General features: G+C 45.6%; 1 protein-coding gene across 6 annotated transcripts in view; it reads left to right on the forward strand.

The window, feature by feature from the left end:
• The first annotated feature begins 6249 nt into the window (after nucleotides 1-6249).
• The window catches only part of USO1 (USO1 vesicle transport factor), a 58520-nt gene continuing 39613 nt past the window's right edge, over nucleotides 6250-25156 (forward strand). For 2 of the 6 annotated variants that reach the window (XM_044303162.1, XM_044303170.1), the window contains exons 1-8: nucleotides 6250-6488; nucleotides 15471-15557; nucleotides 16945-17009; nucleotides 18086-18159; nucleotides 19817-19858; nucleotides 20120-20131; nucleotides 22275-22372; nucleotides 23296-23398. In XM_044303162.1, coding sequence (XP_044159097.1) covers nucleotides 6420-6488; nucleotides 15471-15557; nucleotides 16945-17009; nucleotides 18086-18159; nucleotides 19817-19858; nucleotides 20120-20131; nucleotides 22275-22372; nucleotides 23296-23398 — 550 coding nt within the window. In that variant the 5' untranslated portion in view covers nucleotides 6250-6419. The remainder of the gene's footprint in view (nucleotides 6489-15470; nucleotides 15558-16944; nucleotides 17010-18085; nucleotides 18160-19816; nucleotides 19859-20119; nucleotides 20132-22274; nucleotides 22373-23295; nucleotides 23399-25156) is intronic. The other 4 variants (XM_044303179.1, XM_044303196.1, XM_044303187.1 and 1 more) reach the window with 2 other exon arrangements.

Here is a 25156-nt window from a genome sequence, read left to right on the forward strand (position 1 = left end):
TGGATGCAGAGGTACACAGAAAAATGCATTTGCCAGGTCAATCACAGTAAAACAGGTAGTTGTGGATGGAACTTGGGACAACAGAGTGTACAGATTAGGCACTATTGGGGTTTGTAGGACTGTGACTTTGTTGACCTCTCGAAGATCATGGACCATTCGATATGTGACTGGCTGACCCTTAACGGCCTTCTTCTTCACTGGAAATAAGGGAGTGTTTGCTGGGGACACGGTCTTGATGAGAACACCTGCTCAGAGAAAACTATCTTTTTGGCTGGACACTGCTATTTCCTAAGCGTGACTCAATGGGTACTGTTTAACTTGCGGGGGCTGACACCCGGACTTTAGAGACACCATCACAGGGGACATAGGCAAATTACCTATGTCCATCTTTGAGGTGGCACAAAGACCTGGCTGAGCAGACTCTTTTTCAGATTCTGTCCAATCAGGAAGATTTAATTCAGCCACCATTATATAAGCCATCATTGGGCAGAGAACTTCTACTGGGACTCCAAATTCTACGTGACTAGTCCCATCTGGGTGTAGATGGATACTGGCCCCGATCATCCTTTACCAAAATTTGAGTGCTAACAGTACTGTCTTTGATTTTTAGTTTTATTGGTTCAGACTCACGGACAAACACGGTTTCCCCAGTGAAACCCATGGATGGGACATGGTATAGACTGAGTTGATAGGGTTTTAAAAAGTTCTGGTCAACAACTGTTTTGTCTGCCCCCGTGTCGACCAGGAATGGTACTGCCTTTTTATTTCCTAGGGATACTGGGATATGTATTTGGGGGCCCACAGACTCTACTTTAACAGGCAGAACTGTCACGGGGGTACCGGTATCCTAGTCTGAAGACGGTGGTGATTGTGAACTAAATTGGCCACCGTTGTCTATAGGTTTCCTGGGAGCCCTGCAATCTCTCTTCATGTGACCTGGTTTTCCGCAATTGTAACATTTTAAATCACGTTTGGGTTTGGGACTGGTGCCCTGCCCCATGTATTTACGGGAGCAGGGTTTTTCTTCCTGTCTAGTTCTAACCCTTTGGCTGCAGCAATTAATTGGGTTAAAGGGGTCACACGCCATTCAGGTTTACAAGCTTTCAGCTTAGCCTGGATGGTGGGTCGAAGCCCCTCCATGAATGCACATGTCAACAGTTTTTCTCCCATGTTTCCAGCTTGATCCCAACCCATGTCGGTCCAGATAGTCCTTAGTCCAGCAGCATAAGTCTCTACAGTCTCCTGAGGACCCTGTACTACGTCTTTAAGACTTCGGAAACTTTCTTCCTCCCTTGTGTAAAAATCCTGAAAAATTCAGTCCCAGACTATAAAGTCTTGACCCAGTCTCTAGTCATAATATCCATGGGGACATTTCTGTGTTCGTTCATATAGTCATTCACCATTTGATGTTGTGACTCGCCCATCTTCAGCAACATCAGATCCTTTAAGTCAGTCAACGTAGCCCCATAAGTCACCTGTATCTGTTGAAGAGTCCTAGAAGTAGGCATAGGTCTCGTCAGAGGGTCAGGCAGTTGGGTCAAAAGTCTGAGTTGGTCTTTCGGACTCCAGGGGTGGTACTCAGTCACACTGGAGTGAAGAAATTCAGGTTCCTGATTCCGGCTGGTCACTCCAATGACCTGTCCAGGTGGTCCTGAGGTTGTATCAGATCCTCCTCCCGTCGCCCCCTGTTGTCCTGTTGTGGGTCTGGGTAGGATTCTTGTCTTAGTCAGAACAGGGTAGAGTCCTACAGGTCTGTGGGGTCAGGGGGCACCACAGGCTCGGCATGCATTGGGCCAGACTGGATTCTGATTGCCACAGACATTACAAGTCCATCCCTCCGATCCATTCCCTGTTGGAGGTCTAGGGGCAGTTGGATATGAGGAAGGTCATTCGTCAGCATCATTGTCTTTTGATTTCTGAGTATACAAGTCTACCTCTGACTACTTCTCCTCGCCACCCATCAGTTTCAACTTCCCCTGCCACTTTAACCCAGGTATTAACTACTTCTTCACATCCATGATCCTTTATCCAACCACAATGTGACCTTCTGAATCATTTCCAAATATCCACATTCATATTTCCATGCTTTATTCCTACCTTCTTCAACACCCTGTCAATATTTTTAAAACCTTTTCCTTCCCTCTCTTCAACTAAAGTCTTAGCTGTTTTGTAACCCTCTGGTATACTGAAATTGGTTCCCCATTTTGTACGTCAATCTTTTTCCACAGAAAGTTAAACATATATTAAGACGTCTATTTTCCCTCAGTTTCCTCAGAATTTCCCCACTATATTTACCTAGTGTATTCTGTTACTGAGTTTCTTAACTAATCAAAACCTCACAAACCGGACATTGGAGTCTAAGGACTTTGATTACCCTTCCTGTAATTCTCCAAGATTTTCCACATACAATAAAGAAAAAAATAAGGCATATACCAAAACTCCCAAAGACTTCCCAATTGAAACTGTCCATCTCTTAGGTCTCAAAATCCAACAATCATAGTCATTTTCAGGTTCTTACCAAAAATAGGCTCAACTATAAAAGGACTTATACGTACATTCAATCACCAGATCCTGGAACCAGACAAACCACTCAGGGAGACACAGATATAGTGTAAGATAAAGTCTCTTACCTTTTAGTGCTATTTATTATATCTGCAAATCCCGGACCGAAACGTCCAATTTGTTGGGGACCAGATGAAGTGTACTTTAGTTGAGCCTCACATTGGGCACCAAGATTTTGTTAGAGAAATATCCCTTCACCTAAATAAATCATAAATCATAAGACCATACATATGTTTCCATTCCTCTCTCCTCTTCTCCCCCCCCCTCTGCACTTCCTGAGGCTCAGAGTATACCGCGTTTCCCCAAAAATAAGACATCCCCTCGAAAATAAGACCTACTTCCAGTTTTGCCTCTCGCTGTAATATAAGGCATCCCCCCCAAAAAAGGGCCTCCCGATAATAAGGCCACCCCCGAACATAAGGTCTCCCCGGAATATAAGGCCCCCGAAGCTTTCGTAAGGCGTCTGACTCCTGTGGACCGTAGCAGCGGGCGCCACCGCGCAGATCACTGGTTGGCCGCAGCGCAGCCAGAGCTGTTCAGGCAGTGCGAGGTCTCTTTAAATCAGAGAGCCCGTGCCGCCGCCAGGACAAGCTGCTGCCTACTGCTCGCTCTGCCCTGACAGAGTCTGGCTGACTCACAATTAGACAGTGAGTAAGTCGCGCGGGGCAGGAGTCGGGCACATTGTGTGGAACAGACACACAGGGGTGACAGAGGTGGAGGGGGATGTCTGGTGAAGGTGGTAGGGGTAAAGAGACTAAATAATCCACTGTCCACTGGCACAGGGGAGGGGGATCACTTAAAATGACACGGGGGGGGGGGGGGAGGATCAGAGGGGGGAATCAAATGACACAGGAGGATCAGAATGGGGTACTAAAATGGTAATCCCCCCCCCCCGGTCTGATTCTCCTGTGCCATTTTGATTCCCCCTTCTGATCCCCTGTGTCATTTTGATTCCCCCCTCTGATCCCCCTGTGACATGGAAAAATAAGACATCCCTTAAAATAAGACCTAGCGCATGTTTGGGAGCAAAAATGTATATAAGACACTGTCTTATTTTCGGGGAAACAGGGTACTACTGTCTGCTAGAGAGGAAACTGTGGGGGAAGGGGGATGTGGGTACACACATGAGCTGACCTTTCCATGCCTTCTTTTAGATTAACCCTGTAAGCTCCATTCAAGACACTGACCTAAATCTCCCATATACACAAGATGGAGGACATGTTTATACAAAATGGATTCTCATCCCTCACAATAGCGGAGACCTAGAGAGGGTTGAAGGGATTTTCCAATTGCACACAAAAAAAATATACCACCGGCATTGAGCCTTACTACATTATATAATAAGATGATGATGTTCTGAGTGCATTTTGACTCCACCAGCATAATTGCGACCTGTGACCCGCATCCTGTCTTTATATGCTGACACAAAACTCACAGGAGTGTCTGTAGCATCAAGTCTCAGCTTCTTCTCCTCCCAGATCCAAAAAGTCTCATTAGTATTCACCTCAGCTGCCTTGGATATGGATTGGGGGAGGGGCACATAGACTTTTACTAATTATATAACAGGTTTTCGTTAGGATTTTCACTCCAGATCTTCTGTGTGGCAGGCAGAAGTTACCATTACACTACAGAGCTTCTCTGTTAGAGGGGCTGAATTTTCTGTACTTAAAGGGTTTGTCTCATTTCAGTATGTGGCATTTATCACATATAGTTAATACAAGGCACTTACTAATGTATTGTGATTGTCCATATTGCTTCCTTTTCTGGATGGATTAATTTCTCCATCACATTATACACTGATCATATCCTGGGGTTCCAGCCACCACTGCAGTCCAGATAAAGCTACTATCACATTAGTGTTTTTTTGCGGATCCGTCATGGATCTGCAAAAACGCTTCCGTTACAATAATACAACCGCATGCATCCGTCATGAACGGATCTGGTTGTAGTATGTCTTCTATAGCCATGACGGATCCGTCGTGAACACCATTGAAAGTCAATGGGGGACAGATCAGTCTTCTATTGTGTCATATTTTGTCAGAGAAAACGGATCTGTCCCCAATGACTTACACTATGTCTTGCTCCGCACCACATCGCGGACAGAAAAACGTTGCGGGCAGTGTTTTGGTGTCCGCCTCCAGAGCGGAATGGTGACTGAACGGAGGCAAACTGATGCATTCTGAGCAGATCCTTTTCCATTCAGAATGTATTAGGGCAAAACTGATCCGTTTTAGACCGCTTGTTAGAGCCCTAAAACGGATCTCACAAACGGAAAGCCAAAGCGCTAGTGTGAAAGTAGCCTAAGAGGCGGCCAGAACAGGAGTTGCTGCCTATGCGTGCTCCCACGGTTCCAGCCACCAGAGAGGCTGGTACGTTTTCCTATAGTGTGCAAGCACGGCCACTGCTGCTGGTGGTCATGACTAGTGTTGAGTGAAGCCAGCTTTGGGTGCTTCATCCGAAGTTGCTTTGTTCAAAACTTCAGAATCATACTGTATGGAGATCCGTCTTTGTCTCGCGTGACTTCATTGAATAACTTCAGCTCACCAGAGCCCATACATTCTAATCCTGTACAGAGACAAATCTCCGTACAGTATTATTCCGAAGTTTTGAACAAAGAGACTTTGGATGGCTAGTCGCTCAACACCAGTCATGACCATGGAAACAAGCAATGTATAATGTGATGGAAAAATGAATCCAGCCAGCAAGGGAAGCAATATGGACAATCACAATACATTAGTAAGTGCCTTGTATTAACTTTGTCTACATCAGGGATCAGCAACCTCTGGCACTCCCTCTATTCTGAGACTACAACCCCCAGAAACCTCCTTTGTCTTCTGCGAGAGTTACAAGAACAGACAAGTCAGAGTCCATGGTGGGAGTTGTAGTTCCACAGTTGCTTGAGTGCTGAAGGCTGCTGATCCCTGTTCTTCATGATAAATGCTATTTGCTAAAGTGAGTCAACCCCTTTAAAGGGGTTGTCCGTGTTCAGAGCTGAACCCGGACATACCCTTATTTTCACCCCAGCAGCCCCCCTGAGGCTAGCATTGGAGCATCTCATGCTCCGATGCGCTCCCTTGTCCTGCGCTAAATCGCGCAGGGCACAGGCCTTTTTTGTTTTCAATAACACACTGCCGGTGTGTTCGGTGACGTCACCGGCTTTTATGGGCGGGCTTTAGCGCGGCCCTAGCCATTTTACTGGCTAGGGCAGGGCCGAAGCCCGCCTATCAGTACAGGTGACATCAACGGGCTTCCTGGCAGCCCCATGGAGAGCCCCAGTTCATCACCGGAACTCCTAAAAATGCGTTTGCCCTGTGCGATTTAGCGCAGGACAAAGGAGAGCATCGGAGCATGAACTACCCCGAAAAGCTCAAGTCAGGGGGGCTGCCTGGGTGAAAATGGAGGTATGAGCTGAACCCGGACAACCCCTTTAATTGAAGCGACCTCGATTTCAAAAGCCAATGAGAGGTTCTATGTGGTCCCTACTATCAGGAATACATGTGAGCTGTGGTATATAATCACTACATGTCATCAGCATCCTGGTCCCACTGGGTCCTGGGACAACGACACGACAGCAGCCTGTGTGCTGTGCGGGAGGGTCACGTGGCCCTTACACGTCACCGCCACGTCCTCCGCGCAGGCGCCGGCCACCAGTCACTTCCTGGTTTTCATTCCTGAATGCCCACGTCATCACACCTCTACTGTGTGTACACTGGGCGCATCCTCCGCCCCTTCTTCACCCTTCACCCCGCCGCGTCTCCACAGCACCGGGGCCTGCACCCTGCCTGTCCAGTGCCGGGGATCTGCCTCCCCCGAGTCCTTCTCCTCCGGCACGTTCACACCTGACGGCATCCTTCACCATGAATTTCCTAAGGGGAGTGATGGGAGGTCAACAGAGCCCTGGGGTGCAGCCGTCTGGAGCCGACACTGTGAGTGACAGCAGCCCCTGCCTGCTTCTAATACATATAGCACGATGACGTCACGGGCATGGGTCCGATCGGGTCCTGTCGGCAGGTAGACAGCTCCTTGGAAGCAGTGATCTCAGGAGGCTTTGTCATTCTGTGGGGGTTTATGAACCATCCATGGACATGGCAGATACTGACCAGGCATCTCCTAAGAGAGGAGCCACATGGTGACTGTTGTGTGCAAAGGGCAGGCAACGGAATCAGTGGTGCCCTGTCTGTACCTGATGAGAGTAATACTCCTATGGTGTCTATAGTGACATGCTAGAATTTCTAGGAGGCGATGCTCTGCCTAGTGCTGCACCCCTTCACATCTGGTCCTTTTACATGGACCAGTAATCAGGCCTATTTTAGTAGAGACGCTGGTGTAAAAGGTGTCCGTGATCAGCAAAAGAACAAGCATACAGTCTTTCGTCGGGTGCTCGCGTCTTTCACCCAGCACCTAGAATCCTCATTCCCATGCAGCGGGTTGTGCTGTGTGAACAGGGATCTGCTGCTTCTTTTCTATGGGCATGAGCTCGTCCCCATACAGCAGAGGTGATTGCTGTATGTAAGTGAACCCCCTCATCTCTGCTGACCATCAGGCAATTATCGGCAGCATCTGGTTCGTTCCCGATAATTGCCTGAAACATCGGTCCATGTAAGAGGACCTTTAGGCCTAGTTCACACGAACGTATGGCTTTTATAGTTTTTTGCGGTCCGTTTTTCACGGATCCGTTGTTCCGTTTTTGAGTTCCGTTGTGTTTCCGTTTCCGTTCCGTTGTTCCGTTCCGTTTTTCCGTATGCCATGTACAGTTTACAGTAATTACATAGGAAAAATTGGGCTGGCCATAACATTTTCAATAGATGGTTCAGAAAAAACGGAACGGAAACGGAAGGCATACGGATGCATTTCCGTATGTGTTCCGTTTTTTTTGCGGATCCATTGACTTGAATGGAGCCACGACCCGTGATTTACGGCCAAATATAGGACAAGCTCTATCTTTCAACGGAACGGAAAAACGGAAACGGAAGGCATACGGAACACATTCCGTTTTTTTTGCGGAACCATTGAAATGAATGGTTCCGTATACGGACCGTATACGGAACACAAAAAAACGGCCCGTACACCCGCAAAAAAAACGTTCGTGTGAACTAGGCCTTAGGCTGGGTTCACACGGGCGTGTCCGGATTAGGTCCGGATGCGTCCCGGTGTATTGCGGCAAACCCGCGCGATTGGGTACGCAATTGCAGTCAGTTTTGACTGCGATTGCGTTCCGATGTTCAGTGTTTATCACGCGGGTGCAATGTGTTTTGCACTCGCGTGATAAAAAACCGACTGTGGTACCCAGACCCGAACTTCTTCACAGAAGTTTAGGTTTGGGTTAGTTGTAGTGTAGATTGTATTATTTTCCCTTATAACATGGTTATAAGGGAAAATAATAGCATTCTGAATACAGAATGCTTAGTACAAGGGCAATTGAGGGTTAAAAAAATAAAAAATAAATTAACTCACCTTGTCCTCTTCATCGCGCAGTTCCCGGTCTCTTCTGATGAGCTGTCGGCTAAAGGACCTTTGGTGACGTCAGATCACATGCTCCAATCACATGGTACATCACCACGGTGATGTACCATGTGATTGGAGCATGTGATCTGACGTCACCAAAGGTCCTTTAGCCGACAGCTCATCAGAAGAGACCGGGAACTGCGCGATGAAGAGGACAAGGTGAGTTAATTTATTTTTTATTTTTTTAACCCTCAATTGCCCTTGTACTAAGCATTCTGTATTCAGAATGCTATTATTTTCCCTTATAACCATGTTATAAGAGAAAATAATACAGTGAATAGACTGTCACCTAGCAACCATGAGTGAAAATCGCACCGCATCCGCACTTGCTTGCGGATGCTTGCGATTTTCACTCAGCCCCATTCATTTCTATGGGGCCTGTCCTGCGTTACAAACGCAGAATATAGAGCATGCTGCGATTTTAAAGCATTGCAGAAGTGATGCGTGAAAAAAATCGCTCATGTGCACAGCCCCATAGAAATGAATGGTGCCGGATTCAGTGCGGGTGCAATACGTTCACCTACCGCATTGCACCCGCGCGGAAATCTCGCCCGTGTGAACTCAGCCTTACAGCCTGTGCCCTGAGTGAAAGAAGCAGTTTTCTATTACTGACTGCTGCGGATTCTCTGCAGTGGAATTACGTGCCGAAAATCTGCAGGCAAAGCGGAGGAGAGTACAGAAATCTTATCAAAACGTTGCTGAAACCTGCAGCGGGAACTGGTTTTCAATTCACACTGTGTTTTCAATCCGCAGCGTGTTTGCAATGCAGGGTTTAGTTCTACCCACGATCCTCTGCAGAAAATCCTCCCATCATGTGTCGCCATATCCTAAGGGCTTATGCACACAAACTTATTTTCTTCCCGTGTCTGTTTCGGTTTATTTTTGTTTGTTTTTTTGCGGACTGTATACGGAACAAAAAAAAATGGAAGTTACTCCGTGTGCATTCCGTTACCGTATGTCCGTATTTCCATTCCGCAAAAAAATAGAACATGTCCTATTATTGTCCGCATTACGGACAAATATAGAATTGCTCTACTAGGGGCCAGCTGTTCCGTTACGCAAAATACGGAATGCACACGGATGTCATCTGTGTTTTTTGCGGACAGCAATCTACATACGCTCGTGTGCATGAGCCCTAAGTGTCTTGTCCACCCAGTGATCTGCTCACTGCCAAGGAAGCCATAAAGAAAATATTGTCCTGGATAGGCTATTGGAAGCCCCTGGGATCAGCTGTCATTGTCGCTGGAGTCTGCTGGTGACATACCGCGCAGTGGTTGCGAGATGGGGAACTGGATTTCCGTGATAAAAGCACAGTAGTGAAGTGAATAGAGTTTCATAAACCCCATTCACTGCATAAAAACCTGCAGTAGATTGTAGGCATCTTGCAGATTGTCGTATTCTCAGCGTGCCGTATATGGTGGGGATTTTCAACCCAGATTTCCTTCATTGCAATGCAAAAAGTGTAACACGGATTTCATTGAGGATTTTGGTTTGGATTTGTAGGCTGTTTCAACAGTGTGACACTTATACCGTGTGTGAACATAGCCTAAACTGATGAAATGTAGTCTTAGGGCTCATGCACACGACCGTATGACCTCCGAGACATACGGTCTGTGAGCGGGCCATATGTCCCGGAGCGGCATGCATCGTGCACACAGGAGCACGTAGCATCATAGGTTACATATGAGTGTAGGACAATAGTCCCGCGGGCGACCCGATGCGCACAGTATCATAGTAACCTATGATGCTATGTGCTCCCGTGTGCACGATCAATGCTGCTCTGGGGCATATGGCCCGCTTACAGACCGTATGTCTCGGAGGGCATACAGTCGTGTGCATGAGCCCTTACACTGTGGCTGTTGATGTCTTTGGCTAATGGAGGGATTTCCTTAAAGGGGTTATCCAAACTCTAACACATGCCCCCCAATGCCTGGGCCCCTCATATAGATTATACTTACCTACTGCTCCCAGACCCCCGCGTTGCTCCTGATCCCGGCAAAGCATCCGGTGAGGGGGGGGGAGGGGGCAGCCAATAGGGACGAGCCTCCCTAGCATCGCAGGTAACACTAGGGAGGCTCGTTCCCGTCATGGCCTGCTATTGGCTGCTTCCCCCCCGTCGCCATATGTTTTGATCCTCGCAACAGGGAGATGCAGTGGCGGTTGTTCGGGGATCAGGAGCGACATGTGTGTCGGGGAGCAGGTAAGTATAATCTATATGAGGAGCACAGGCATTGGGGGGCATGTTTAGACTTTGGATAACACCTTAGACAGGGGCCATCTCTACAATGGTCATATGCCCTAACGTAGCATATAGAAGTGAGACGTCATTTAATGCGCTGGGGTAATAGTGACATTACTTGTACCATACCTTTTGCATGTGCCTAGCTTAGTTGATAAGATACCATCAGAATGTTCATCAGAAAAACATCCAAAAGAAGCAGACTGAGGAGCACAGGATACCACGGAGTTGCTTTATTCATGTAACGTGTTTTTGAAAGCGCGCTGCTTTCTTCATCAGACACCCTGAAAGCATAGCAGGGATCGCAATTTTATACAGGTTCAGGCTACATACAAAACCCGGACAGATAAGATAAAAATAAAAAGCAGTGGAGCAGATGTATTTTATTTGAATACCTGGCTCATTGAATGGTCTGATTGAGACCCCCCCGGCATTAGTATCCGTAACCAGTAGGTCCAATTGACGAGCCTGGAGGAGTGGCTTCTGGTGGCCTCAGTGAGGTGGAATCTTTAATCTTTGCGGAACAGGAGCAGACCAATTCATTTAAATAGGGCCACCAAAAATGCGGACAGCACACCATGTGTGGCCCGCATCCGTAGTTCAGTTCCGCGGCCCCGTAAAAAAGATAGAGCATGTCCTATTCACAGCCACGGACAAGAATAGGCATTTCTATCACAGGGCCGGCCATGGGCGGTCCGCAAAATGCAGAACGCACATGGCCGGTGTCCGTGTTTTGCGCATCCCAGAAACACTTGCAGACGTGTGAATGGACCCTTACTTCAATGATGGTTAACCTCAATTTCATGGTATGGAAGGTCTGCTCGACATACTCCAATCCGCAGGGACTCAAGAGGAGGTAGATGACATTTATGATGAGATTTATCAAGACTGGTGTAAAGTAGAACTGGCTTAGTTGCCCATAGCAACCAATCAGATTCCTCATTCCATTTTCCAAAGGAGCTCTGAAAAATGAAAGGTGATTGGTTGCTATGGGCAACTAAACCAGCTTTCCTTTACAGCACTTTTGATAAATCTTCCTCAATGTGTTGTGTGTGGTGTTTTTTTGTTGTTGTTTTTTTTAGTTACCTTTATTGACAACATCACCTGGAGACAGGCAACCATGTAAATACACAGAGTGAATATCCTCAATAGAAATCATTAGTCCTACTTCTTCGTTCCCATGGATGTGCCCGGTGTCATGTATGCCTGGGTCATGTGACTTACGCCATATTTAGCTTTATTTGGTTATACATTACACTGGACTGATCCATAGGATATCCCATTCTACTGTGCAGATAGTGGTCAACTACGCAGATGTAAGTAAGGTAGGTGAGCAGAATTTGAAATGCGGCGTGTATTAGAAACGTGTACGATGTGGGTCCTTGTCTGCTCAGTGTTTGTTTGCTGATTGCACACGGACCCATTCATTTCTATGGGTCCGCATCTGTGTGGCTGTTCCGCAAATTATAGAACGTGTCCTGTTCTTGTCCGTTTGGCTGAAAGAATAGCCAGTTGCATAAGCAAATTGCGGCATACACTCGGTCGGTATCCATATGTCGCTGATCTGTTGTTTTCAGACTGCAAAATGGATAGTCTTGTTGTGTGCTATGTTCATACTACAGTTTTTACAGTACATTATACTGTTCAGTTTTTTGTTTGTTTTTTTACAAGAAAACGCCAATTCCATTAGACTATTCTGTTGGGAAATGTCACCAGTTGGCACGAATGAGCTTCTCTATAAAGAGATTATTTTGGCTGGCACGTTAAAATAATAAACTTATACTTACTGGCCCGATCCCGTCCACTCCAACATGGTCTTTCAAGTCTTCCTGGCCAGGATTTGTTTACATGACTGCAGCAGAGACATGTCTGTATACAGCATGTGACCACTGCAACCAGTCACTGGCATGAGTTTTCTTGTACCTTCTACTGCCCAGGGAAATGATAGACTGCAGCGGTTACATGTGGTATACTGGCACGTCATCGCTGCAGCGGTTACATGTGGTATACTGGCACGTCATCGCTGCAGCGGTTACATGTGGTATACTGGCACGTCATCGCTGCAGCAGCGCTGGAGCAGAGGGAGCTTTGCTGGAAGAAAACGCATCAACAGTTGTGCTGCGATAATGTAATTGGACATGACTGGCGCGGTCAATTACTCTCCCAGTGGTCGCGTGTTGTACATGTAAGCATCAGTACTGAGGCATTTGGTTACACCATGCACATTACATGATTGCTGCAGGCCTGGAGGAGACCACCAGACCCTCAGCACTGGAGTGGCAGGGGCTTGAATGGATCATTTATTTTTCATTTCATACACTTAGGCTACTTTCACACTAGCGTTCGGGTCCGCTCGTGAGCTCCGTTTGAAGGGGCTCACGAGCGGACCCGAACGCCTCCGTCCAGCCCTGATGCAGTCTGAATGGAGCGGATCCGCTCAGACTGCATCAGTCTGGCGGCGTTCAGCCTCCGCTCCGCTCGCCTCCGCACGGACAGGCGGACAGCTGAACGCTGCTTGCAGCGTTCGGGTGTCCGCCTGGCCGTGCGGAGGCATGCGGATCCGTCCAGACTTACAATGTAAGTCAATGGGAACGGATCCGCTTGAAGATGACACCATATGGCTCAATCTTCAAGCGGATCCGTCCCCCATTGACTTTACATTGAAAGTCTGAACGGATCCGCTCAGGCTACTTTCACACTTAGAATTTTTTCTAAGTTATTAATGCAGACGGATCGGTACTGAACGGAGCCTCCGTCTGCATTAATATGATCGGATCCGTTCAGAACGGATCCGATCAAGCGCAAGTGTGAAAGTAGCCTTAGACTTCTTAAAATCCTGGTCAACCTCTCCTGTGGGAGATACAGAGACTTTCAAGAGCACTTAGTTCATTCCATCCATGATATTTTGATGAGTGCCCCTCTCGTGAAAGTTTGGTTGCAACTTTCATGTTCCTGAAGGATAATAAAAGAAAAAAGTTGTGCAGCTTTGAGCTTTCAAGCTTTTCATGGCTGGCAACTGTTCCTGGCAGCTGATCTAGCAGCTGTCACATGCCAATGGTCCTACATATATAAATTACTGAACATGGGGGGCCTTGTGATGAAAGAGCTCATCCTCAAGATTGTCCAGGTTCATGGAATGTAAAGGGCAAGTATGGTAACAAAGTATTGAGAGGATGAAAGTGACCACAACGAGGAGAGTCTTGTCCGAGTAAAGGCCCATTGATGATTGGGGATCAGATATACCTACGATTGTTTGTTCCCAATCTTTGCCCCGTGTAAGCATGCCCAGTGGTCAGCAAATACTTGTTGACTGAATCTCTTCTGCTGCACATCTCCACAGGGATGTGCTGTCAATGAATGCAAACTATATACGTTAAACCGTAACAATGGAACCAGACAACGCTCCTGATCAAGCTTCAATGAAGAACAGGCAAGTACTTACCTGCCAGATCCTGTGCCACCACTCCAGTTCTCCCGGCTGGGCTCTATTTAGCCAGCTAAATAAAGCCTGGCTGGCTGGATCTTGCAGGTAGGTACTTATCCGTTCTTCATTGCAGCTTCATATGGAGGGTAGAGCAGTTGCAAGATTAATACGCTTGTTCGTACCCATACCGTTTACATGATGATGTCTATTTCTTTCTTTTAAATGGAGCTTAGGCTACTTTCACATTAGTGTTAGCAGGGTCCAGCTACAGTTTTTGTCCGGCCGCCAATAGGTTGTAGAGTGTCCCAAGACTGACCAAATCAAGAGAGGTGACTTGAATTACAGGGGCAAGATATCAAAAAATAGAAAAAGGGAATGTGGAACAAGTAAGGGTGATTTCACCTCATGTTTTTTTTTTTCCAGCAGGGAATCTGTTTTTAAGAGAAACTGGGTCTATTGCAAAAAATGTATGCAAACCTGATATCAATTTTTTGGGGATGGATCCATTCTTTACATTTTACAGAAACAAGGCAAACATAGGAAAAAAAAGTGAAGTTTGGTTGTCATTGGTTGAGTTTTTCGGTGTCATTGGGAGGCATGGAAAAAACAGACCTGTTATGGGATAGCAAAAAAGTATGGTGTTGTATGCAATCCATTTAGCAGATTTCTACACGTTTTCATAAGCATTTATGTCATTTACTTTTAAGAATTCATCTAAACCCTTTTTAAAACTGTCCACTGTTCCTGCTGTGACCACGTCCTGAGGAAGTCTATTCCACAGATTCACTGTTCTTACAGTAAAGAAGCTTTGACGCTTCTGGAGACTGAACTTTTTCTTCTCCAGTCGGAGACAGTTTTTCACCGTATTTTTTTTTTTGTATGACCCATTTATATATTTGTATAGGTTAATCATGTCCCCCCCTTAGACGTCTCTTCTCAAGACTAAATAAATTAAGTTCTTTTAATCTTTCTTCATAACTAAGACCCTTCATGCCCCTTATCAGTTTAGTCGCTCTCCTTTGTACTTTTTCCAGCTGCAGTGCATCCTTTCTATGGACTGGTGCCCAGAACTGAACTGCACATTGCACATGAGGCCGCACCAGCGCTTTGTAAAGTGGTAATATTACATCCCTGCCCCGCGAGTCCATACCTCGTTTAATGCATGACAATATCCTGGTGGCCTTAGAAGCAGCTGATTGACATTGTAAGCTGTAATTTAATCTACCATCCACAAGGACACCCAAATCCTTCTCTATAAGTGACTCTCCCAGTGCTACATCACCTAGAACATATGAAGCACAGAGATTATTACTACCAAGATGCATAACTTTACATTTGTCCACATTGAACCTCATTTGCCAAGTTGATGCCCAATCACTCAGAGCGTTCATGTCAGCTTGTAGTGTGTTGACATCTTCTGTAGACTGAACAGTACTACATACTGTGCAGCAATGGATTGGGCCTTAGCGGAAAGGGATGGAGTTTCATGTGAAAGAGGGCTGGCCTATGTTACGCCATTTTTCGCCAAATTATGTCGCAGTTCTGGCAGAAAAATCTGTTGAAATAAGCCAACCAATAGTTGGTATTGAGTCAGAGAAAAGTGTCTATCCCTGCAGCACATCATCCAGCCTGATCCACTGTGATAAATGTGGTGCAGGTCTACACAGCCCATAGGATTGGTAAATCTAGTTTATTTTTCTTTACAAATATGTTAATTATCCCTCGTCTTCCCTTTCCCAGATCCAAAAGCTTTGTGACAGAGTTGCTTCATCGACCTTACTTGATGACCGAAGAGATGCCGTACGAGCCCTCAAATCCTTGTCCAAGGTCTGTTACTGACTGAGCGCGTGGATTTATTTGGTTGTGTGCCGGTCTCTATACGGATAGAAAATCTCACAATGTAAATTATTGTATATAATAATCACTACACTAATTTATCATCCGTTTGAATTGTGTTGTTCCGTCTGCTTCTGTCAGTCTGATGACATCACTTTTGGAGTGATTGACCACGTTTGCTAGTCATCCGAGTGGCTTATAGGGGAAAACTACAGTATTAACCCCTTCCTGACCTGCACCTTACATGTACTGCGCTGGCCGAGACTTAAAGGGGTTGTCCAAGTTATATTTATTGATGACCTATCCCCAGGATAGGTCATCAATATCAGATCGGAGGGGGTCCGACACTCGGCACCCCCTCCGATCAGCTATTTGAAGAGGAGACTCGCACGGTGTCAGCGCTGCCTCCTCTTCACTGTTTACCTTCTAGCCGTTGCATCTGCAGTGGTGAGCAGGTGTAATTACACCCAAGCCGTCCCATTCATTTCAATAGGAAGGCTTGGGTGTAATTACACCTGCTCACCACTGCAGATGCAACGGCTAGAAGGTAAACAGTGAAGAGGAGGCAGTGCTGACACCGTGCCAGTCTCCTCTTCAAACAGCTGATCGGAGGGGGTGCCGGGTGTCGGACCCACTCCGATCTGATATTGATGAGCTATCCTGGGGATAGGTCATCAATAAATATAACTTGGACAATCCCTTTAAATGATTGCACCTGCTCACAAGAGCAGCGGGCGCAATAGCCGCTGGGTGCCTGCTGTTTCATATCTACGACTGGCGGTAATGCTGGACACAAACTTTCAAGCCTTCAGATGCCGTAGTTAAACCTGACCACAGCATCTGCACACGCTAAAACTCGGAAGCGCGCGTTTCTGGGTGTGCTCCGGTTCCCCCCGGCAAGGATCAGGGACGCTGGATGTAGTGTGCAGCATCCCCTGTCCTCCTGTGTGACAGGAGGCTGCTGCACATTAGTTCCTACGGAGTCTATGAAAGAAGCAATCTAATAATTGCTTGTTATAGTTTCCTAATTGTTAAAAATAAAAAAATAAACATTCAAATCACTCCCCCCTTTCCCATTCAGAATGCAAACTGACCTGTTTTGGACCGCTTGTGAGAGCCCTGAGCGGATCTCGCAAACGGAAAGCCAAAACGCGAGGGTGAAAGTAGACTCATGTACACTGCAGTGTGAATGCTCCTTTACAATGTTTGACAGATAAGGGCAGACTTATCAAAATTGTCTAATCCAATCAGAGCTCTGCTTTCAACTGTTGTTAAGGGCAACCAAGACCGTTTTTCTTTTTGACAGTCTTGATGAACAAGGCCCATTGTTCAAAGACAACCCGAAAAAAAAAAAATCTGTGTTCCTTTCTTTGAGCAGAAATATCGTCTTGAAGTGGGCACTCAGGCCATGGACCATCTGCTGAACGTATTACAGACTGACCGGTAAGAGACACTTCTTCTTTGGAGAGTTGAGAAAAGACCTAGGTCCATCAAGTTCAAGCTTTTGGTGGCATTTCTTCTAATGTAGAAATTATCAAGTGACTTCTTGGTCCCCGTGGGCTACACCATGTACTTTTATGTGCTCACAGTGGGAAGTCAGGTGTGTGCAGGGTAACCCCCCAAGGATGCATCTTCTTGGGCTGAAGTGTAGATATATCAATCGGTAGCTATAGCTGAGGGTGCAGGATTGTTGCTGATGTAACACAAGATGTGTTGAGTCACTTTCTGTTAGCTCCACTCTAGATCTCTGCTCTTTTCCATTGTATTTGATCTCAGAAATGTAGCTGATATGCTTTCAGGCTGTTTGAACATACAGTTTTGCTATAACAGTAATTATCGAAACACCCAACAATCCAACTATTGTTCATACCCAACCTGGTCTTCCCCCAATCACTAGTAGAGGCCACTATGTTCTGATTGACTAATGTTCTGTCCAATTGGCCCATTTTCAATGAGTTAAAAAAAGAGTTTTAACTTTGTGGGATAACCACTTTAAAGGGGTCAGTCCTGGTCAACATCTAAGGCTACATTCACACGAAAAATGGCCACACGTCCGTTTTAAAAACAAAGGTAGGCTATGGGGTTATTCACACGGCGGTTTCTATGACCGCTAGTGAATAACGGAAACTAAAAAATAGAACATGTTCTATCTACCGTTTCCTGTGACCAACAGCCCCCATACAATTGAAGGGGACCGTTTTTAACGTCCGTTTTTCAAAAAGGCATCGGTGGAAAAAAAAAGTGTTAAAAGCTGACTGTTTGTTTTTAGCTGACATTTTTTACACCGTCATGTGAATGTACCCTAAGTTCAGTGAAATATCTACCTGTCCATGTGTGACTTCTGTTCTCCCATGGAGAGAAGAGTGGATCCTTAGGAGAGGAAAGTATAAAGCCAAGACTTCTTATTCACCTCTTTTTGGGACTCGGCTGCATAGATGGAAAAATTACACCAAAAACAATGTGAGCAAGGCCTTACATGTGAAGTGGATTATCTGATCAGATTGCATGTTATCTTTCAGTGCTGATTCTGAAATTATTGGCTATGCTCTGGATACTCTATACAACGTCATATCCAATGATGTGGAAGAGGCAGGTAAGTCATGGGTCTCGCCTACATCATGTATATAACTCACTTTTCATTAGTAGTTATGGTTTTGAGTTAAGGTTTCTCAAATAACACTACCATCATCCACAGAAATTATTTTTATTTTATTTTTTACATTATTTATCTAACAGAAAGCGCCTGTCTGTCATAGAGCCAGAAGTTTCTTTCCTACATTGATAGCTTTGTATACATTATGCCTATCTTATTCTTTCTTAAGCTTCCCATACACGTTCAATTGCTCTCATGGCTTCGACTTGGCCGAATATTTGTGTATTGTATGGGAGGAACAGATAAAGCCTCTTCTAGACAGTTCCGGTGGTGGCTTATCTCACCGGAGAACCAAAGGATCAGGGAAAATTTCACCCAATCCTTGTCTCCCCTGATATCTGTCGGAGGAGAGTTGAGAGCTCCTCGAGACACGTTAGTGTAACACGCAAATGTATAATGTGTATGGCCAGCTCTACACCAGTAGAGTGGTGCTGAAAAGTTTGTGAACCCTTCAGAATTTTCTAAATTTGATCTAAAACTACATCAGATTTTTCCACAAGTCCTAACAGTAGATAAAAATAACCAAATCCAACAAATAAGTAAAAAATATTAGACTTGGTCACTTATTGAGGAAAATGATCCAGTATCATGCCTATGAACGGAGTCTGAACTTGGGCTGAAACATGTAACTGACGTCTGGCTCTAAATGGGTTAAATTAGGCATCCTCAAACTGCGGCCCTCCAGCTATTGTAAAACTACAACTCCCACAATGCCGTGCTGTAGGCTGATACCTATAAGGCTGTTCGGGCATGCTGGGAGTTGTAGTTTTGCAACAGCTGGAGGGCCGCAGTTTAAGGATGCCTGGGTTAAATCTTTACCCTTCCTTCTAGGCACCTCTGTTCTCGCTACAGTTAGTGCCTATCCTGTGTAAAGTGCTGCAGTCTGTTTCTTTTTGAGATATGTCTGAGGAACCAAGACTTCAGCCGCTGTGCTCCCTATAATCTAATATTGTATGGGCTTGGAATATGCTGCTGATTTCACTTGCATACCTCAGGACATATAAAAAAATGTCTGATGGATGGAAGTCCCCTTGCTGGAGTCCTCACTCGTTGGGAAAATGATGGTGACTTGTTCCCTGATTTGCCTTTGAGTGGGACAGAACGTGCGTAGTAGAGAAGAAGCAGAGGAGAGTCAGCAGGCTGAGCAGGTATCTCCGCATAGACCATGTTGGAGTGGACCCTGCCCATGCTGACTTTTCCCCATTTTCTTCCCATTGTTTCTTGGCTTAGGGACACAAATCCTAATGTTTCCAATAGGTGGAGACCTTAGACAGTGATTCGTCTTGAGGAACTACAGCAGGGTAGAGTCTTTAGTGAGTTCTTTTATGGCCTATAATTTATATTAAGGCGTATTGGGACAAGGGAAGAGGATACATCCTACCATGTACTGATCAAAGTGGTCAACTGGTAGAAGATGCTACATGGAGAATTCCCTTGTCAGTCCTGACGCCCAGGAGATGCCCATAGATGCAGCCAATAATTTTATATTCGTTTTTGATTGATGTTAATATTCAGGAATTGGCCATTTACGTCCTACTACTCTGATTTTGCTCCCTTATGTTTCCCCCACCACTCCTGTACCAAATTATTCATGCAGTTGATCGATTCCCTTCATGGAGCCTCCTTCCCAGAGATACAGGTGAACTACCACCTAAGAACACATTGCTTCTGGCAAACAGACAGGCTGCTTCTGTTGGTGACCTCACACGCATGCCCACCGCTACGGCATCATGGCTGACATTGATTTGTCGCAGTTAATAGTATTGCAGTGTGTGGTATATGATAAAATGTTGCTTTATTAACATGGCATGCTACAGTCACCACTGGATGTGTTAAATTGTTAATTGTAGCCTTCCTGTTTTGTAAACTTATCATCTTTCTTTCTTTCATGTCTTTGCAGCCGAATCTGAAGGTAAAATTTAGTGTCTGCATGGTGTTGTAGTCCTCACCCTGCTTTCCCTCTTACCACCCTGGTGTTGGTTTAGCTTTGTCTTGTGTTGCTCTTCCACTTCCATGTAGATCCTTACTGAACTAATCCATTAAAAAACCAAAACCTTTTACGCCTCATTGCAATGTAGATTTGAGAATGATGGACTGCCAGGCACAAAGGACCACATCAACTGTCATGCAATATGGATTCTTTTTATTGCGTTTTGTTTGCAATAAAAAGAATCCATTGATCGCACTACAGTTGATGTGGTCCTTTGCGCCTGGCAGTCCATCATTCTCAACTCTACATATCTCCTCGGAAGACTGGGCACCTGTCCTTGAAGTTCGTGTGACTGCGGCTGCATCCCATACAACTTTTTGCGATTCTGATACGCTTACATTAGAGTTGTGCCTAAACGAGCACAACTTATAGATGTGAGCCTCCAATTTACAGGGGTCTGACGTACTCACCCTGCGGTATGCTGCTTATTTCTGTTTTAACCCTAACAGATACGCCCTGCCCTCTGTTTGGGATCATTGCAATATATAGCTGTGATCTGAGGCCATTTATTGCTCTTGGTAAACTTGTGCGCCGACCATTGGATAGTGGCTGTGCTTGGTATTGCAGCTCAGCTATATTCACTTGAATGGGACTGAGCTGCACCTAGACCATGTGACAGATGAACGTGATGTCACTGGCCTAGGAAGAGACCAGAGTGCTGCAGCCTCGTCAAACAGGTGATTGGCGGGGTGTGATGGGAGTTGGACCCCCATCGATGTGATAATGACGAAAATCTCATTTAAGTGAATGCAATACCAGACACAGCTTGTGGACATGAGTGGCACTTTTTATGAGAAAAAAAAAAAAAAAAGAAGCAGACCTTTCTTTTTTAATCTTAAAAGGGGTTTTCTGGGAGTTTACTACTGATGACCTATCCTCAGGATTGACAATGTATTATATAGAGCAGCACAACAGTACCCTTGCGTGGAACTTTAGGAATGCATCAGCCAATCCAAGGCCCCACCAGATCCATAGGGGTCAACGCGACAATATTCAAAACAAAGGTGGTGGCAGCCTCTCCAATCCAACAAGGTTTATTCACAAGTGGTGGATGAGACAGTACAAAAGGTCCAAAAACAGCAACGTTTCGGCTACATAGTAGCCTTTTTTAAGCTTGATGATTGCAAATGGCAATGGCATGGGGCTGATGGCGCTGGCTGGGGGACATGGATGATGCTGGCCATGTAATTTGTATACATACAGGAGAAAATATCTGACGATATATCGTTATATTGTACATGCTTCAAATTATATTGCGATATAGATTTTAGGCCATATCGCCCAGCTCTACTGGGAGCTATAACTGTGTCTGTCTACTTACCAAAACCATGTGAGGAAGAAGAGCAGCACAATGTATAGGAGACTTGGTGCTTTTACAAAATATGTACAATAAAAAATAAATAAATGCAGACACTTATCTCCAGTCCAGGCATTATCCCATGAATTCAATTTCTAAATATCCGATTTAAATGAAACATGTCTTTGGGTGAAGTTTTACCTTTTATTGAATGCCCTTGTCAACCCATCAGCGCCGCAGTTCCAGGGGGGCTTGTTCTGCTGCTTGTTAAGTCCTGTTACCTTCACTAACTAACATAGTACCCACTTCACTTCTGTGACAAGCAGAGAAGATGGAAATTATTTTGCGGGTGCTAGTTCTTCTCTGCTTGTCAGGGAAGCAGAGTATGTTACTGTGTCTGGTCGCTTGACAAGCAGAGATGCCAAAGACTTATTGCATAGCCTGCTCAAATTATGGATCCTCCACCTCTACCCAAGGAAATAGACTGCAAAAGCATGTCTACCAATACAGAGTACAGAAGGTAGGACACTGAACAGTTATGAGACTGTATAGCAATACTGTAATCTTCACAGAATCTGTGTACACTGATAAAATTCACATGCTGGTGTGTGATGTCATCGAATATGTAAATACATTTTTGGGGGATAACCTCTCCAAAGGTATTTTCTAGGAGAAGAATAATGTATTTATAGAACCACTAACCTTTCTTGTGTGAACTACAAAGATCTGCCATTGTCCTCCTAATACTTTTCCTGATTCATTTGACAGAAGAGAACCAGCAAGTTCAGACGGATGATCTGGGAGTCCAGTTCACAGAAATGTTCATCAAACAGGAGAACGTCACAATGATACTGTCTATTTTAGAGGTTAGTCTTCGTAAAGAGAAATTTGAAATCTAGTTATATCCGTAGCTAAAGCCTAAGTCGCCACTAAATGTTATTTTATGGTACTTGGTCAGGCCCCAGTTCATAAGCTTTCTATCCAGGTTGGTTATTCTGCCCAGGTTAGATCTCGGCTCTTAATCTTTTGCATGATGTGAATAAAGGGGCTAGTGTTCTGAACACTACAATCTGGGGTCTATGCTAGCAATAGTGGTCTATAGATCTCAGTTTATCATGTCCGTGACATAAAAACTCCCCGCAGCTGTTCTCTCCATTGTCCATAACATAGTGCCACCTACTGAAAATATCCACGTCTAAAGCCCACCCCATGGTACATTTTGAGTGTGCACCATAGCCAGCTGCCCAAGCAATTCATGGCCGAGTGTCATGTCCTCTGCTGGCAAGGACTGGGGAGGCAAAAAGTCACGGAAAAGAATGCAACATTATATATGAACCGAGCCCTCATTCTGATATGATAAAATCTGAGACTCTCTGCCAATATATTTTGATCAAAACACATCTGTACCCGCCTACCCGCGCCAAGGTGGTCTCAGTCAGGCACGCTAAACCTACCTATCTACATTCAGGAGAGCAGACCCTACACATATAGTGTGCTGCTCCTAGTTACCTAGACGGACGAGTTTTTCACCACTTCTGTCTTGTACACAGCACAGGGTTAAGACACAGGCAGACAGGCAAGCTAGCCCTTCTACAGGCTAAAAAAGCAGCTGTTAGTTCCAGCATGAACAGTACTTGTAAAAATCATCTGAAAATCGCTGAATGCCATGTTGTATGCCTTATTTGTGTCCTAACCAGGCACATTCAGGGATTTACCCCAGCTAATATCTTAGTTTTTTTCTATCAAAACACACACACACGATTCATCTTTTCTTCAATTGCTTTTGCAGGAATTTGATTTCCATGTACGTTGGCCGGGTGTAAAACTACTCACAAGTCTTATGAAACAGCAGGGACCTCAAGTTCAGCAGATTATTTTGGTTAGCCCTATGGGTAAGTGACATCTGCTTCACTGAATCTTGAAATCGCCATCTTATATGCAATCTACAACGGCCTAGATATGATTCAGAGATAACTTGTCAATATGAGAGACCTCTTTAAATTCCACCATCAATGTGATACCCTAAAGCTGGGTTCACACGTTGCGGTATTGTGCTAACCACAAATTGCTGCGATTTTGAGATGCTGTTATTGGCTGTGCAGGTTCCACATGTTTCATTTGTTAAAAATAAAATAAAATTAAATAAAAGGTATGACCAATAACCACACCGTATCAATTCATGGTATAACATTCACAGTTTTGACGTGTGGCACACTACCATTAGATGTGAAACAAAGCTCTATAGTGAGTTTAATTGCATTAACTTAAAGGGGTTGTCCCACTTTGCTTTTTTAATCTTATCAGCAGTAGATGTCCTGATAACTTCCTGGTTCTCAGGCAGTTGAGTGAAGGCCACGCCTCCTCATGACTCACCCTGCGTGCTCGTTCATGTGTATGAGGTCATCCACATGGAGCCGTATGTGAGGTCCCGCCCCCCCCCCCAGTATAATAAACATTGAGTGCGGCCCCCCCCCCCCCAGTATAATATACATTTAGTGCGCCCCCCCCCCCCAGTATAATATACATTCAGTGCGGCCGCCCCCCCCCAGTATAATATACATTCAGTGCGGCCACCCCCCCCCCAGTATAATATACATTCAGTGCGGCCACCCCCCCCCCAGTATAATATACATTCAGTGCGGCCACCCCCCCCCCCCAGTATAATATACATTCAGTGCGGCCACCCCCCCAGTATAATATACATTCAGTGCGGCCACCCCCCCCCCCCAGTATAATATACATTCAGTGCGGACCCCCCCAGTATAATATACATTGGTGGCGCAGTGGGAAGTGCCAATGAGGGTTAAAAAAATAAATAAAAAATTAACTCACCTCCTCCAATTGTTCGCGCAGCTGCCGGTCTCCTGTTCTATCTTTAGGACCTGTGAAAGGACCTTTGGTGACATCACTGTGGTCATCACATGGTACATCATATGATCCATCACCATGGTAATGGACCATGTGATTAGCTCAGTGACGTCACCAAAGGTCCTTTCACAGGTCCTAAAGATAGAACAGGAGACCGGCAGCTGCGCGAACAATTGGAGGAGGTGAGTTAATTTTTTATTTATTTTTTTAACCCTCATTGGCACTTCCCACTGCGCCACCAATGTATATTATACTGGGGGGGTCCGCACTGAATGTATATTATACTGGGGGGGGGGTGGCCGCACTGAATGTATATTATACTGGGGGGGGTGGCCGCACTGAATGTATATTATACTGGGGGGGGGGGGGTGGCCGCACTGAATGTATATTATACTGGGGGGGGGGGGGGGTGGCCGCACTGAATGTATATTATACTGGGGGGGGGGGGGCGCACTGCGCCACCAATGTTAATACAAATGCAGGAGGTGGGTGCCGGAGTGAAATAGCCGGCACCCGACCTCTATGATAGGGGGCTGCGATCAGCGGCAGTTAACCCCTAAGGTCCCGCTCCCTGTCATAGAGGTCGGGTGCCGGCTATTTGATTCCGGCACCCGCCTGCTGTATTTGCGCATGCGCGGGCGTGCGCGTACTTGTAGGAATGGAGAGGCGGCCCGAGTACTTGTTCAGCCGTTGTGCGCAGGCGCGGCACAGCGATGCGGCCGGACGAAAGAGGCCGTATCCATGGGATACAGAAAACAACAAAGGAATCGCTTTACATGATT

Source organism: Bufo gargarizans, chromosome 1 (genome assembly GCF_014858855.1).
Source record: "Bufo gargarizans isolate SCDJY-AF-19 chromosome 1, ASM1485885v1, whole genome shotgun sequence".
NCBI classification, from domain to species: domain Eukaryota; kingdom Metazoa; phylum Chordata; class Amphibia; order Anura; family Bufonidae; genus Bufo; species Bufo gargarizans.